The sequence below is a fragment of the Haplochromis burtoni genome, unplaced genomic scaffold (genome assembly GCF_018398535.1).
Source record: "Haplochromis burtoni strain Fernald_Lab_line unplaced genomic scaffold, NCSU_Asbu1 Contig_4, whole genome shotgun sequence".
Lineage (NCBI taxonomy): Eukaryota > Metazoa > Chordata > Actinopteri > Cichliformes > Cichlidae > Haplochromis > Haplochromis burtoni.
The window spans coordinates 1,729,370-1,744,616 of NW_024582365.1; the positions used below are offsets into that span (position 1 = coordinate 1,729,370).

General features: G+C 40.6%; 1 protein-coding gene across 5 annotated transcripts in view; it reads right to left on the reverse strand.

The window, feature by feature from the left end:
* Positions 1-5,185: 5,185 nt before the first annotated feature.
* bcorl1 (BCL6 corepressor-like 1) overlaps positions 5,186-15,247 on the reverse strand; it is a 30,464-nt gene continuing 20,402 nt past the window's right edge. For all 5 annotated transcript variants that reach the window (XM_014334055.2, XM_014334048.2, XM_014334057.2 and 2 more), the window contains exons 6-12: positions 13,611-13,798; positions 13,165-13,431; positions 12,900-13,066; positions 12,265-12,410; positions 8,973-9,050; positions 7,886-8,057; positions 5,186-6,928 (exon numbers count right to left, since the gene is read on the reverse strand). In XM_014334055.2, coding sequence (XP_014189541.1) covers positions 6,586-6,928; positions 7,886-8,057; positions 8,973-9,050; positions 12,265-12,410; positions 12,900-13,066; positions 13,165-13,431; positions 13,611-13,798 — 1,361 coding nt within the window. In that variant the 3' untranslated portion in view covers positions 5,186-6,585. The remainder of the gene's footprint in view (positions 6,929-7,885; positions 8,058-8,972; positions 9,051-12,264; positions 12,411-12,899; positions 13,067-13,164; positions 13,432-13,610; positions 13,799-15,247) is intronic.

A 15,247-nucleotide genomic window follows, 5' to 3' on the forward strand; every position in this document is an offset into this window, starting at 1 on the left:
GGACTGGCCAAATGATTGCCAGTACTCAATAAAACGCACGATAGCTCACTGGGAGTTTGCCAAAAGTTTTCTGAACTAATCTGATCTGATGAAATAAAGGATGAACTTTGTCCAACTTTTCAACGCTGTAAGAGACAGGGCAATGAGATGGACTCAGCAATACCGTCTACAGTCAAGCGAGGTGGTGGCGGCATCATGCTGTGAACATGTTTTACTCTGAACGGGCCTGAAAGAGTAGTCAGGACTATTAGTCACAGAGCAATTCCAAGTGGAAACCTTTACCACCATGCTGCGGATTTCAGGCTCAGGCTGAGATTAACATTTCAATAAGCTAACGACCTGAAGCATACCACCAAAAAGTACAGGTGTGGTTTTTGAAAAGCTCCTGGTTCATTCCTGATATTATTCTGTGTCCGGGTGATAAGACTGCTGGTCATCCAAACCAGCACACCTACATAAGTCCTACTACCATCACCAAGTCACTAGGTGCAATAAACTTCATGTTAAATCCACACCTGTGGCCTACAACTCCACAAGAAATTAAATACAAAGAATACCTAGTAAAATATATTACATTCTTCTTACATCCAGTGACTTTGCGCACCTCCAGTATAAAAATATTCAACATTTACGATGCAGGAATTGACAGATCACATTTTATTTCATACTTTAATCCTCGTTTCACAAGATGGAGAAATCTAGGCAGCGGTAAACTACCCTCTACTAACTAAAACTTTTGCAATGACTGTGCACTAACACTATTCTGACATAACTTCCAGAAGAAATGTGTGCCAAACTTGTATTAAGATTCCCAAGAAGACTCAATGCACTGCTGACAAAGGTGCTTTCACTGAGTTCCAAGTGAAGAGTCTGAATACAGATGTAGATTGCATAACTCTAAGGATTTATTCCTAACAAACTTGATGAAGAATTGTCTTATTTTAGTCTGTTGTCTACAGACTGAAAGACAAACACATTTTTTTGTATTTTAAGATGAATCTGAAACATAAAATGGGCAAAATGTGACACAATATTCAGGATGAGTCACCACACTGTAGTCTCCTGGCTTATTTGACCTTTATGTAGCTAAAAGTTCAAAGTTCATGGTTTCTAAATTGTAACCATATTTCATTAATACGTCTGGGTGACTGTGTTCCAGACGTGCATGCAGCCTGAAGTGTTGGCTGCATGCAGAAGCAGACTCAGATATCTGGACAAGGTCAATCTCTTTGCAACACAGCAAAGGGGCGATGCACGACAGTGCTATTTTCCCCATTGGATTATATTTAGAACCGCAGGGCTCAAAGCACTGAGTCGGGAATTAAACACCACTGGATGTCTTCACATCAGCGCACAGGACATTTAACACCTGTTCTTAGAGAGTCGTTTCAAAATAGGCCTACTACAATTTATCAGTACGCTTCAACACGGCCATATACAGACACACGGAGAAGACTCAGACTGCAAACAGTGAACACGTTAATTTAAATCCTACTGATCATAACAAAAGGCCTGGCTGTGCAGTCTCACGGGATGAAAGCAGGTTTGATCTGTCTTGAACACTAAAACAATCGCCAGATAATCAAAGCACCACTTGGACAGATTAAAACATTTATTCCTGCACCTTTAAGATTCTGGTCAGCAGTTTTGTTTTGTTTTGTTTTTTAAAGCAATCTTTTAAGGAACCTATTTCAATGGGGACCGAGAGAAAAGGAAGTATCGAGACAGAGCCTTACATGCAGACTCATTGAGAAGGACTTCCCTCTTGTGCCTTTTTGAAAGAGGGCTGTTGCATAACCTGATGGAGGCACTGTTAACAGACAACAGATGTCCTCATTGAACCCAAAGGGAGGCAAGACACTTTCATGGGAACTCATTTTCATTACAAATAATACACAGGAGGGCAAAATAATCACCAACCTGAAAAGGGGCATGCTGGCAGAAGGATCATGCTGTAATTTAAATTAAATAGAAAGACCACCCAGCCCCCTGACATTCACACAGTTAACTCGTAATCATGTACCTTTTCTGTCATGTCCCTTTGTGTTTCCATGTATAAACCTGGCCTTGCTTCCACTTTCCATGTTTGTGAGTAGGTCTTGTCCTGACTTGCCCTCTTTTTTTATCCAATCGGTTTGCTGCTGCACAACGGGAGCCCAATGAGCATTAGGGGCATGGCAGGGGCTTGGTGAAGAAGGCGGACCTGAGGAGAGGCAGCTCCAGCATGATGCAAGGAGGCCTGATTTACAAGATTCCCCAATACTCCAGAAAGGCTCTGTGAAAGGATCACTTGGAATGCAGTGAGTCATCCAGATAAAGTTTCCATGACGTGACAAGTAAAACGGTTAAAAAGTCTAAATTCTGAAACTTCAATTTCAAACCCACAAAGCATTTTCTTTTCACTGGTGTCAGATTTCAGTCTTCATTTTTAAAAAGAACATTACCAGAAAAAACTTATAGTTATGAACGCACACAGAACGTGCTGTAAGTCTGGCAGCCGCCACATGCTGTCCCTGCTGGGAGATAAAGCCCAGTCGCAGCAGTATTTGAACTACAGTAACCCTGTACAGGACTGTACAGGTTACAGTGCAGTTAGGACCATCTGTACCCAGAGGCCCTGCAAGGGGCTGCAACTGGCACGCTGCGTCTCAGTATAATAAAATATATCTGCACCGAGACTTGAAACGGAGTCCCATATGCTCCAGGCAAACATTCAGTTGCTGTATTATATTAGTTCTGATATTCTAATATTCTTATCAGTGCTGTAGCAAGAATAAATATGGCCCTTATTAACTAACCTTTGATTTCCATTCTTTCATTTTATGCAGATTTTTAAGAGTAAGTAGCTGTAATCTCATAAAGATTAAAGTGATGACTTGGATTAAATTAGATTTAATGGCTCTTTTATGTCAGTTTTAAGCATTTTTGCTGCTGCTTTTCAGTACTGCAGGGCTGATAATAGAAACATGTGCCCACTCCCTTATGGAAATGGAAGTTGTTGTTAGATCCATTTTATCTGGAGTTCAGTGACCCAGTGCAGGCGTTCCCATCATGAACAGCTACCCTACAGACTAAGCAGAAGTTGTGGCACGTCTCGCACGATGCCACCTTCTGGTATTTTGGCTCAGCTGCGTCATAGCACAAGCACCACCATGTCCTCAAAAGCAGCGTTAGAAGAGATAAGATGTGGTTTAAAGAAGTTTCTGTCTGAAATGTACTGTTTTCATATGGTCCTGTGATCATGCTGAATGAGGAGGGAGCACAGACGTCGGCAGGATGGTTGTTTTCACACAGGCTTCTTTTTGCTGTTGTGGTCTTAAGTTTGCATTCACTGATCATTTTTTAAAACAGTTTTTAGCTTTTTTCCAGGTGGAATGATTGTACAGCCGATATTGGGAAAACCAAGCTTGAAGGTGTTGATTTTGTAGCAGGAGCATCTTTCTTTGTCAGCAGCACCTCAGTACACAGATGTAAAACTTGCTTCACTCTGGACAGTGACGCTGGTGATCCAGCAATTTCCACTTCCAATTTCCTCTAATCCGAGGGTGACAGTTTGGGACGTCTTTCCAGATATTGGGAAAGTGATGACACATCAGAATAAAATGTACTTACGTACAATTGCTTGAACTGATGATCTTGGAATCTGCAGTTGTTTAGAAATGTCTCCAGGAGATCTTCAATTCTCCAAGAGAATTAATCAATCAACCAATTGATTCCTAATTCAAAAACTTCTCAGAGCTTCACAGAGGCCTTGTCGAATTAAAAGACAGTGGTGCTGAGGGTTCTACTATAATTAAAACATTTAAATGGGTTTATGTAACATTTGAACCTCTGTTGATGTGAGAAAAGCCCAAATAAAGTCAAACCTGTGCACCCAATTCTTATTTTCCTTAAAGATGAATGCTGCGCAATCATTCCACCTTGATAAAAGAGCATTTAAAATAAATCTTTAAAAGCTCAAAGTCCCACGATATTCATGCCCCTGATGACTGTTTGACAACTGCATCTAAGCCCTATGATTAAAAAACAAAAACAAAGAAAAAAACACAACATATGCACACAAATCATAAAGTGCTAGTCAATCGAAATCTTACATTTAAATGTATTACTGGGAACAGCTTTAAGAGACAGTAGATTGCTGCTTTCAGCTTTAGTACTGATAGACTTGCTGACATTTGTTTATCAGCATCAAATGACTAAACCTGCAGCTCTGTTACAGACCAGGAATACTATTACAGCAACAGATCACCAGCAGGGTGACAAAGTCTTTCTACAAGCAAGTCAAAACAACCCCGGGAACTTATTCTGATCAGTTATCCAGTTAGACTTAGTTTTTAAAAGATTATTATTCGCCCCTGGAAGTTATACATCAACCGCTGTGTAAAAACCAAACAGCTTTTACACATTTTTCCATATTCTTTACTGTGTTGTTGTTAATTTTTGGTGAAACATAGCTATAAATTGGTTGCCATATAGCATATACTGTATAAACAGAATAGGTGTATCCACACCTTTTTAGTCAATAATTGATTCTTTCCACCTAATTCAATTCTTTGTTGTCAGTTATTTATTTTTATGAGCATTTTTAAGTTGTTGTTGTTGTTGCAAAAACCTGTTAATAGCCAGAAAAAAAAAAATCCTGATCACTGCAGCCCACAATGATGGGAACAACCATCACTGGACGGGTCAAAGAGCAGCCTGCTAGAAAGCATGCAGTCACTTATCCCTTCCCACACTGACACTTGTAAACAGAAGTTACCAGAACAAACTGAAGCTGAGGTCAGCTGAGTGGTTTACAGCTTTGAAACTATACCTCACCGTTTGCTCAGCTGTCATTAAACTGTAAACTTGTTCATGATTTTGAGCACACAAATGACTTTTTAACAACTTAAAAGCTGACAATACAACAATTCAGCTACAGGATAATCTTAGGTGCAATAAATAAATACAAATGCTATATTAAGATACTACGAGGGCAGGCAGGGCTTTATTGTTTGCTGAACAAAGGGAGGAAAAGCTTATTACCGAGCTAAACTCAACTGTAAAGCAGTTGAAGCCCCACTGAGAAGTCTTTCTTGACTCAAAATTCTTATTAATATTGGTATTATTATCATTATTATTAGTCGCACCAGGAAATATGTCAAAATTGGACTTTATACATAAATTTGACATAAAAGACATTAAATTATGATTCACAACCATGCTTTATTCTTGTTTATTTCTTATAAAAGAATCAAATAAAAGGCTCTCTGAAGATCTCACACTTGTTGTATCCCATTTTCTTTAACTAAACTATACTTTTCTTTACACCTTAAGTCTCTTCATCTTAAATATCTTTTGTTAGTTTGTGACTTCAAACCAAAACTTCATTGATTGTCAACACAAAATCTAGTGTAGCACCAGTACAATAAAACTGTACTTTTGCTTTTTTTTCTCTTTTTTTCTCCTTTGTTTTTGAAATACTGTTTTTGAATGAAGGAGGGAAATCTCAGAATAAAGGGATCCTAATAATAAGTACATTTCAGAATGAAGCACCAACCATAGAAAGTATTTTTCATAGATAGGGTTGTCAGATACACAAGAGATCAAATATATTAATGACTATTAAATTAAGCACAACAAACAGTGTAAATAAAACACTGCAACACAAAGCACTCTGGGAGCTGGAAACACCATATTGGGAAGTTGGGGGACCGTCGTGGCTCCTCTGGACTCCAGAGATGGTAGAAAGTTTCCTCTGAGAGAGATCCACAGGATTCTGTATTAGGACGCGTAGAGAAGACTACTGTCTGTCCAGTTCTGTAAACAAACTCTGCGCCTCAATGTCCGAAACAGCCTTATTTGATACTGCAACCAGGGACCGGAACAGCTTTCGCGGGCCTGCCTCACCATGTGAAATGCACAGGAAAAAAATCAACACTTTAAATTATCAGGTCCATTCAGAAATGATCTCGAGGACACCGGAAGTGAAAAATGGAAAGGAGGCTCTGAGCGGGTGATTAGGTCTGAATGTTATGTGCCACGATCTCTTCTCTGCAGGTCTCCAGATCTCTCAGGTTGACAGAGAAACCATCTGGGCCAATGGCCTCCCTGACTTAAGCGTCTTAGCTGTACGCAAGACTTCACCAAGATAAAAGCCTTGGATTATCTCCCGTCGAAAAATATCGCTTTCCCTCAGGAACAAACTAAAACAAAAAAGTCCTAAACATTATCCGTCCTCTGCCACAAGAATACATTTATAGAATCAAATGTGTTTACCCTGATGGCAAGATATACATATACACTACCATGTACATACATAATTAATAAAAAGGTTTACTCAATAGTTCTCATGTATTCAAATATACCTATAGATAGGAACCTGAAAGCTGCTATCCAGCATCGACAACTCCTGTGTGCAGGTCCTTCAGATGACTTCTGCCAAAGGTCAGAGGTCATCGGTGGAGTGTCAGTCGTTACTGTAGCTGGAGATAAAATCTTTGACCCTCGTTACAACGGACGGAGAGGTTTCCACTGAGCTGCTGCCTGGAGGGAAGGCTGACAAAATGACAGTTTGCGTGGTGCTGGGGCGCAGCTCAAGAGAGGCTATCGGCTGTGAGGCTTCCCTGTGTTTGTCACTACCTCTTCCTCTTCCTCCTCGTCCTCTTGTAGGATGTGAATCGAGGAACCCAGTAATCTCTGGAGCTCCGGTACACAACGCACCAGATCCACAAGTCCGTCTTCGTCCTCCTCTTCTTTCTCTTCCTCCTTAGTTTTGCTTTTGTAGGGAGAAACCAAAGCGGAGCTCACCTGGCTGACCGATACCTGCCTCCAGAGCTCAGCGTGCGACAAACTCACCACCTCCAAGTGTGGATACCGCGCCCGGAAAATCCGCGCAGACATCTTCAGGCGCTTCAGGACATCCGTCAGCAGGAACCAGTTGCAAAAACTGCAAAAGCAAAACATCAGACATCAGCTGAAGGTGGCATGCACAACACGAGAGCTGGCAGTTTAGGTGTAAGCGTCGTCAAATGAACAAACATGAAACTACAGTCCAGTTTTTTGTCCAGACAGACAACAAAAGCAACAATATATTAATGCACCACAGAGACACTTATTAAGTCTCGTATCGTTTCAAGTGTCACAAAGCAGTGGCATAACCTGAAAAAAATATGGTTGCCCCAAAATGATGGGAAATATCCAACTTTGCCCGCTTGCACACTGGTTAAGAATCCTTCCAAAAAGTCCTGGATCCAGATCAGCTTCAAAACCAAATCATTACTAAGCTGGGCCAAGCCCCAACTCTGGTAAATGCCCCATGTAAATCCCTCAAAGTTCTGAGTAATCCTACAAAAATGCAACAAACCGAACTAAACCCATAACCTATTTGCCAAAGGTAACACATGCTGAGGCAATGACCTGATCTATTAAGGTTTTCTTTGCAGAAATAACATCTGATAACTCCCCATACTAGCATCACCATCTGATAGTAATTAAAGTACCTGACCAATGAAACTGAAGCTTAAATATTGTGTTTTTGTAGACAAAAAAGCAGAAATATTTCTCATCATCCTGTACTTGTTCCCCTTTACACGTAGGAACAATAACAACTCATGACATTAAAAATGTTGGTTTGGAACATCGTGCAGATATCTTTAGTACATTTCCAATAAATGTTTATGTACCAGAAGCTGAAGCAACTGCGGTTTACTTATAAGTCTTAACCATCAGTATCTGCTATCATCATAGCCTATCTGCCCTAAATTGCTGTAATTCTTAGGCATATTGCAGAGCGGTGACCAAATTTAGATGACATTTGAGTGGCCTGATATTGTATTACCCCCCAAAAATCTGATTTATTACCGTGTGGTTTGTCGCCAGTAAACTCTCATCGTTATGAACTTACCCCTGTGTTAATGACACCTGCACGTGATAGCAGGGTAGCAGAGGCTCCGAGGAGAACTCGAACATAAGACAATCTTTGTCCGACTCTTGCTCGGTCTTCCCCGTTACATTCTCCTCCAACTCCTGGTTCTGCTCAGACAGCAGGAAGTCCCAGCACGGCTCCTGGTCAGTCTCTGTGAAGGGAAGAGTTCACTGAGGTGAGAAAGGGAGGAAGAGCGGACAAGCTGGCTGTTACTGTACTAATGAACGAGGTCTGCATGCCCTCTAGTGGGCAGTATATACCAACAGTTACACACATACAACTGGTGACATATAAAAATACACATAAACACACTTCATGGTGTCAGTCACAGCTTCAAATATAAAAGCAGATGAAAAAAAAGAAGGAAAAAAAATAAAATAATATATATATATAGAAAACGCCAGTTAGACGACAGTTGGCTTAAAGGGAGAGGAGCTAAAACAGCTTTTTTTTCCAGGCAGGATGAAGCACATGTTCAGTCAATGAATAGAAACACTGAACTGGAAATGAACATAAAAGTCTCCTTTAAACCTGTATGAAAACAAAATACAAACCTCTACAGTGGATATATAAAGTGCACAATGACAACTATAATATCCATGCTGCCATTGACTGGCAGATTTTGATAAAATGACTGAAATAGCTGGCATTACTCAATGAAAAACAAAAAAAACTAACAGTTAACAAACCGCTGCAGTTATAAAACCTGATTATCTTTTGTCACTCAGACTGTTCAGAAGCTGTAGACCACTTTGTCTTTAGTCTCCTTCAGACCTTCCAAGCAACTCTAATCCTGCTTTCCTTCCACTAGATAACTGGCTCCCTGTGGCTGATTACAACAAAACACGGATGCTAATACTCAAAGCTAACACCCCCTCCATGTGCCAGTGGTCAAGCTGGAGCCCAGTCTATAAACTGGCTTCCATTCCCTGTGACTCAGGAGCAGCATAGGAATGCAATTTCAATTACTTTTATGCCACCATGCTTACAAATTAAAGCTGGGTATTTGATTGATCAATGGGCTGACATTCAGCAGACTGACAGGTTCAGCGTGAAGGTTACTCACCGAACAGCGAGCTGCTGTAGAAATCCCAGGGTAAACTAGGATCCTGTTCATTGCGGCCTTCCAGGTCTGTGAAATATTCTGGAGAAAAGAAAAAATACGTGGTATTATTTTTTTATGACTCTGGCTGTTTGCATGTTATGACTTCTACGTGGAAATATGTGGATGAAGGCTGATGCTAGTGCTTGTTCTGGACCAAGCAAAACGTACAATGGTATAAGGGTGAAAGAAAAGTGGACTAAATTAAGACCATCAGCAAAGAAAACAAAGTTAGAGCTTGTGCATGTGATACGGTCCATTGTGTAGCTCTGTGCAGCTACCAGTACAAGGAGAAAACAGGCCATCAGAGCTGCATGTCTGTCTTTCTGTACCAACTACTGAGCCTTCATCTCTCTGTTTATCTGTAGCCACTTTCACACATGCACTGCAGCAGAGCTGCTTGATTATGGCAAATATAAACACAGTTGTTTTAGTCAAAACTGAGATCACAATTATTTAACACCACTAGTCACAGACTTACAGAAAAAACTCAATAAAAATAACCAAGTTGTCCTCTTTACTGTGGCTTTCATTAAATTTTAACACAAATTCTACAAAAAATTATTTGATAAAACACAACGAAAGAGATATGAGCTGAACTAAACAAGCCACAGCCTGGTGGAGTGTAATTGTGAGCTCGTAGAGAGCAACAAAATTAAAAGTTTGGCGAACTGAAAGACGAAACAAAGACGGGGACCTCTAACTTCACTGTGAAATAGAATGCAAACAATTTACCCTGATTATTTTTAATAATTGTGAGAACCCAAAATTGTAAGTAATTTTGTGTCTATGACAATCAAAGTGCCCCAATAAATGAGATCGGACAGTAAATGGTGTTTGCTCGGTAGGCAGGGGTGATGTCTGACAGTCTGAATTCACAGCGAGTGAAAATGCGTCATGTGGCCTGCCTCGTGCATGCTCATCTGAGCTGCCACCCTTCACCTCAACCAGACAGCGCAGTGAGAACGTGGCTGACATCATCCATCTCCTGTTGTGTGGTGCAACTCTGGATAATATCCGCACTCTATTCTCTCAACACTGTTGATGTGTAAAAACTGCCTGGAGATGCACGTACGACGTGAGATTCAGCAGCAAGCAAACACTGACTTATGTGAATTATTTATTGTTTAACCTGGCAAAGTGCTGAAAAGACACCTTTAGCATTGCATGAAAGTGGTCGTGTTTATTAGAGGTGCAACAATACTCGTATCGATATTGAACCGTTCGATACAGTGCTTTCGGTTCGGTACGCATATGTATCGAACAATACAACATTTTTTATTTATTTTATCAACTTTTTTTCTGACGATGCTGTCTGTGTTGAGCGCTCAGTGGATCTGCGTTCGACTACTCCGCCTAGGCTGCACTGTCGAGCGCAGATCCACTGAGCGCAGCGCAAGCTAGCGAGACAGAAGCTAAGCTTGTTGCAACATGACAACTGCCTCAACGCTACCCGAAATTGAACCTCCACCACCCTCATTCAGATCTGGCGTTTGGAACTATCTTGGTTTTCATGTGAAGCATGACCCTGATGGTAAGCGTGTCATGGACTAAAGTAAAACAGTATGTCGGATGTGCCACGCAATGCTCAATTTGTGGGAACTAGTGCGTTAGCTTGTGTTGACACCGTCCAACCCCCCGCGGTAACTTCTTAACAGAGATTTGCCGTGTTGTGGCGTTAATGTCATTTCAACGAGATTAACGCTGACAGCACTAGTGGGAACACAACAAATATGACTGCACATTTACTCCGACATCATCCTAGTGCAAAGACAAGTGGAAGCAGACAAAAACAACAAGCACGCATGCTACAAACGTTACCCGAGTCATTTAGACAGCCGTTAGCACAGGATTCTCCTTATGGGGACCTGATATGTTTAATATGCTGCTGAGAATATAGCCCAGAAGAAGCGGATAGTATAGCTTTTATTTTGGAAAGAGCCATTTCTCTGTAATAAACTCTTTTCCAAAGATGAGGGATTCCTCGATCAGATTTCAGCAACATTAAATTTAAAAACTGTACTTTTGAGTTAAAATATATATTTATAATTTTAATAAATGATAAATTAAAAAGGCATGAACATTTTCTGTATCAAAAAAAATATCGAACCGTGACACCAAAGTATCGAACTGAACCGAACCGTGAATTTTGTGTATCGTTGCACCCCTAATCTTTATAACAAGCTGGCTTTGGGTTTTTTTCTTGCAGCCACACAAAGCAGTAACTTTGGATGGGGAACAGTTTCTGAGGAAAGCAGATTTTAACTGATTCCAGGGAGGCAACTTACAGCAATCATATGTCATCCTTCCAAATGCTTATTTATAAAAATTAATTAAAAGCTTACGGCACAAAAAATGATTTGTTCAGAAAAGTTTTTCTTCCGTTTTTACAGAACAGCAATCTATTAAAAAGTCCTTCCAAATTTAACAGACATGTCAGAGCTCATCACCGCAGCTTTTTACTTAAATTCTCCTTGTTACTTAAAAAAACAACAACAAAAAAAACCCTAAGGATCCTGGTTCTTATAACAAACACACAGTGATGTCTCCTAATTGTTTTCTAACATCCAAACACACAAACACTCTCTTGGATGTGTTGTGGTTCAGCATCTTGCCCAAGGATACTTCAGCACATTACCAGGAAAAGTGAGGCAGGCATCTATCCACAGGTTTGTAGATGACCCACTCAGCCACCTGAGCCACAGCCACACCCATATGTTGCTGATTTTCTCCAACTCACAAATGCACTGGACTGTTATCTAATGTCATATCTGCTTTGTGTGATATCAGTTGACAAACCATTCCTAACAGGATTAAGCATAAATCAATCAACACCTAATCAGTCACAAGACATATTTGATGAGCTCAGTTTGTTTCAGTTTAGTAGTACACAACCAAATTCAACTGGAAGACAACAAAAACAATGATTTAAACAACTGTCAGGCTCTTTGTGGATGGAAGAAGATTTGACTGAAATTCTTATGTATTCTTCATGTAACCTGTATTGTTCAATTCTCAAAAGCGATGCAGTGGGAGTGGGCGCAGAGTTTACTAATGTGTTGACACACTGCTTGATGGATGACTGTAAAGTTACAACTTCAATTATTTATTTTCCCGTCTCATTCTAAATAGCTTTATGAAAGCATTTGCTGTGTCACCAAATGTTTGTTGATGATTAAAAAAAATGAATTTAACAAAGAATAAACTGTTAATCTCTTGTCCAGTGGTGTAAAGGTGAATAAGAAGCGTGAACTACCTGTGAGGAACTTCTTCATGCTTGCACTATGTGCCAATTTGACTGGTGTATGTCCAGAGTAGGTCGCCAGAGTTGGGTCTGCACCGTGGTTCAGAAGCAACCAGACTATTGGTAAGTTATCACTTGCTACTGCATCGTGAAGTGGGCTGAGGGGAAGAACAGACAAAACACAAAAGACTTTTAGCATTTGCACAACTTTACATTACACAGAAAATATTGAAGACTGTAGGACAATGACCTCTAACTTTAGTTATACATGCTGTTTCCAGGGGTCATGCTTAGATTTATTACAAAGGTTACACATATGACAAGTAACTCAAGAAGAGTCCTGCTAGAAGAAACTTTTGCAATGAAAGACCTCTGGGCAGATATTTTGAAGCATTATCTAAATAGTTTAACTTCAATGGTCATGAGGACATAAAAATGTCATGTAGACAATCCCCAGTTTAATCTTAAAAAATTACTAATATGCCCCAAATTAAGTCTTTAAAAAGCTTATCTTTAAATAGGTTTTTAAGAAACTTCCACCACCATCTTTTCTGTGGTTGAATCTCATTTCAAGATTTTTCAAGTAACACATCTCTCTGTTATAAAGTCTCTGATGAAAGCCACTGTCATGCTGCCTGAAGCCTCACCGTGTTCCATCCTGAGCACTACAATTGACATCTGCACCATTGTTCAGCAGCATCTGGACAATCTGAGTCCAGCCCCGGGAGGACGCCTCATGGAGAGCTGTGTAACCGGCATTATCACGCCGATTGACCTCCCGGATGTCCTTTTCGAGACAATACTGGACTACGTCCTGCAGAACACCGGAAGGAAAGATAAACTGTCAGATTATCATGCATTTTTTCCACTGATGTCAAAATTCCTGTTACCAGTAAACGTGTCGGGTTGTACCTGATAGCCCAAGCGCGCAGCACGTTGCAGCAACGTCTCCCCTGCATTTTTATTGACAATCAGCCGGCGAACCTCTGGAGGAACGGGCCTTTTGGTCGGAGAATCTGGACCGCTGCTTCTTCCTGACGAGCTTTTCTTTTTAGATGGAGAGGACGGCAAACTTTTTGGAGCTGGTGATGGGCTAACTGGTACTTTTGCATCAGCTCCATCATCATCCAAGGTGAGGGAGGCGCTACTCTTGCCCAAACTGCAGCGTTTGGTCTTATTCTAAAACACAGATTTACTGATTAGAGAACTTCCAGCTGCCATCACAAACGTGAGAAACGTAGATTTCAATCAGGCCACAGGGGGGCACTGTAAGCTTGTATATCCATTGTACCTTGTTTCTATCAACTATGCATGATCTGTGATGGGCTATCCTCCCACAAGCAGCATCGGCAGCTTACCTTCGGCTCATCACTGTCACATAGGTGTTTGCTTTTGCACTTCCTCTTCCCTGAAGGCTTATCATTGCACTCTGGAGATTCTTCACTCTCCTGGTAGCGAACCGATCCTGAGCGAGTGACTGACGGTCTCTTGGGAAGAGGCTCTGGACTGGGGGCAGCGGGACTCGGACAATGTTCCACCTGTGGAACTGTAATGGCAAATTAGACCTGCCGTTATACTGAGTGGTAGACAGGAGATACACCAACAATCCTAATCTTTACACGCCACTCATTTATCAACACTGCACTGATGCAGCTTTGTGCTCATCCCCATCTGCCAAGCCTAACATGGAGAATGGAATAATTTAGGTGCTGATATCAGACTGTCTGGTACTTCCGGAAGCTTAGCCATCTTATCCACGTAAACAAGAAAACTGCTGTTTGCCAGCTACTCTACCCTGATTTTACAATCTTATGCTCAAATCTGCCATGTCCTAGCTTTTTCTCTACATATACACTCACGATGCATGTCATTTCCACACTAACAGATAGATGATGTGGATCTTCTGAGAGAAATATATAGATATAGACAGACAGACCCCAAGCTGGTCTCTGTATTATTGTGAGGTTTTACCTTACAATATAATATAAAACACCTTGATTTGGTGCTATAGATAAAACTGAATTTAATTGAATAGAACATATATTAAACATAGGAAAAATTTAAAATAATGACATCTGTAAATACATAAATAAATAATACCTGTGAGTCAAAATCTCAAGATTCAGACAGTTTTTTCTACTTTTTCCTCAGTGGGACAGAGCTGCTCGATGAAGTTCAACTTTTTAACCATAATTTATTTGTGTAATTTCTTCAGAAAAACCAAACCAAGGTGATTCCTAACAGCTGATGGTTTTGCTACTCACCAAAGCCTCTCTTTCCATCATCTTGCCTGGAGCTGAACTAAACATGCCACAGATTAATTGCACAGTCCTACTGTATCATGTCAGCGAGAGGGAATATCATTATTAACATCATCCTCCCAGGCGCTCAGCTCTAGCTGTGAGCACAGATTCTCACCCTCACCTGCCTGCTCTCTACATCTTTAGTTTTCGAGGGGCAGCCAATCAGAAGAAAGTTATTGCAAAGGTAGCGGAGCTAAAACATCTTATTACTGCGAAAAAACAGCCAGAGACGCAATGTGAGCGGGTCCCAAGCAAAACCTTTGTGAACCTAAGTACTGAAGTGACTACCTATCACAGGGTATTAAATACGTTAGACGGTTACCTTGGCAACCGTAGACTGGAATGTCTGCTAGCGACCAGCTGTCAGCGACAACGCAGTGCGCAACAAGCATGGACACAGCTTGAGTCTCCAAGCTAAGTGACAGTTTGGAGTCATTCATTCTTAAATTCATTAAACAGAAATTTCTTTCATGAACAATCTCAGAACTCAGGGAAAACCAGTATCGTCACCTGCGAGTAACTAAGTTATCTACGAATATGTGTATTTCATCTAACATTTACCTTAAATGCCATAACATCTGGAGGATTTTGGCTTTTTAAAGCTTTACTCAGCTCTATTTTGACCAAATAAATATTGAATTATAATGGAAGAAAAACATCAAAGCAACATGAATTGGTCATTTTTGTTACTT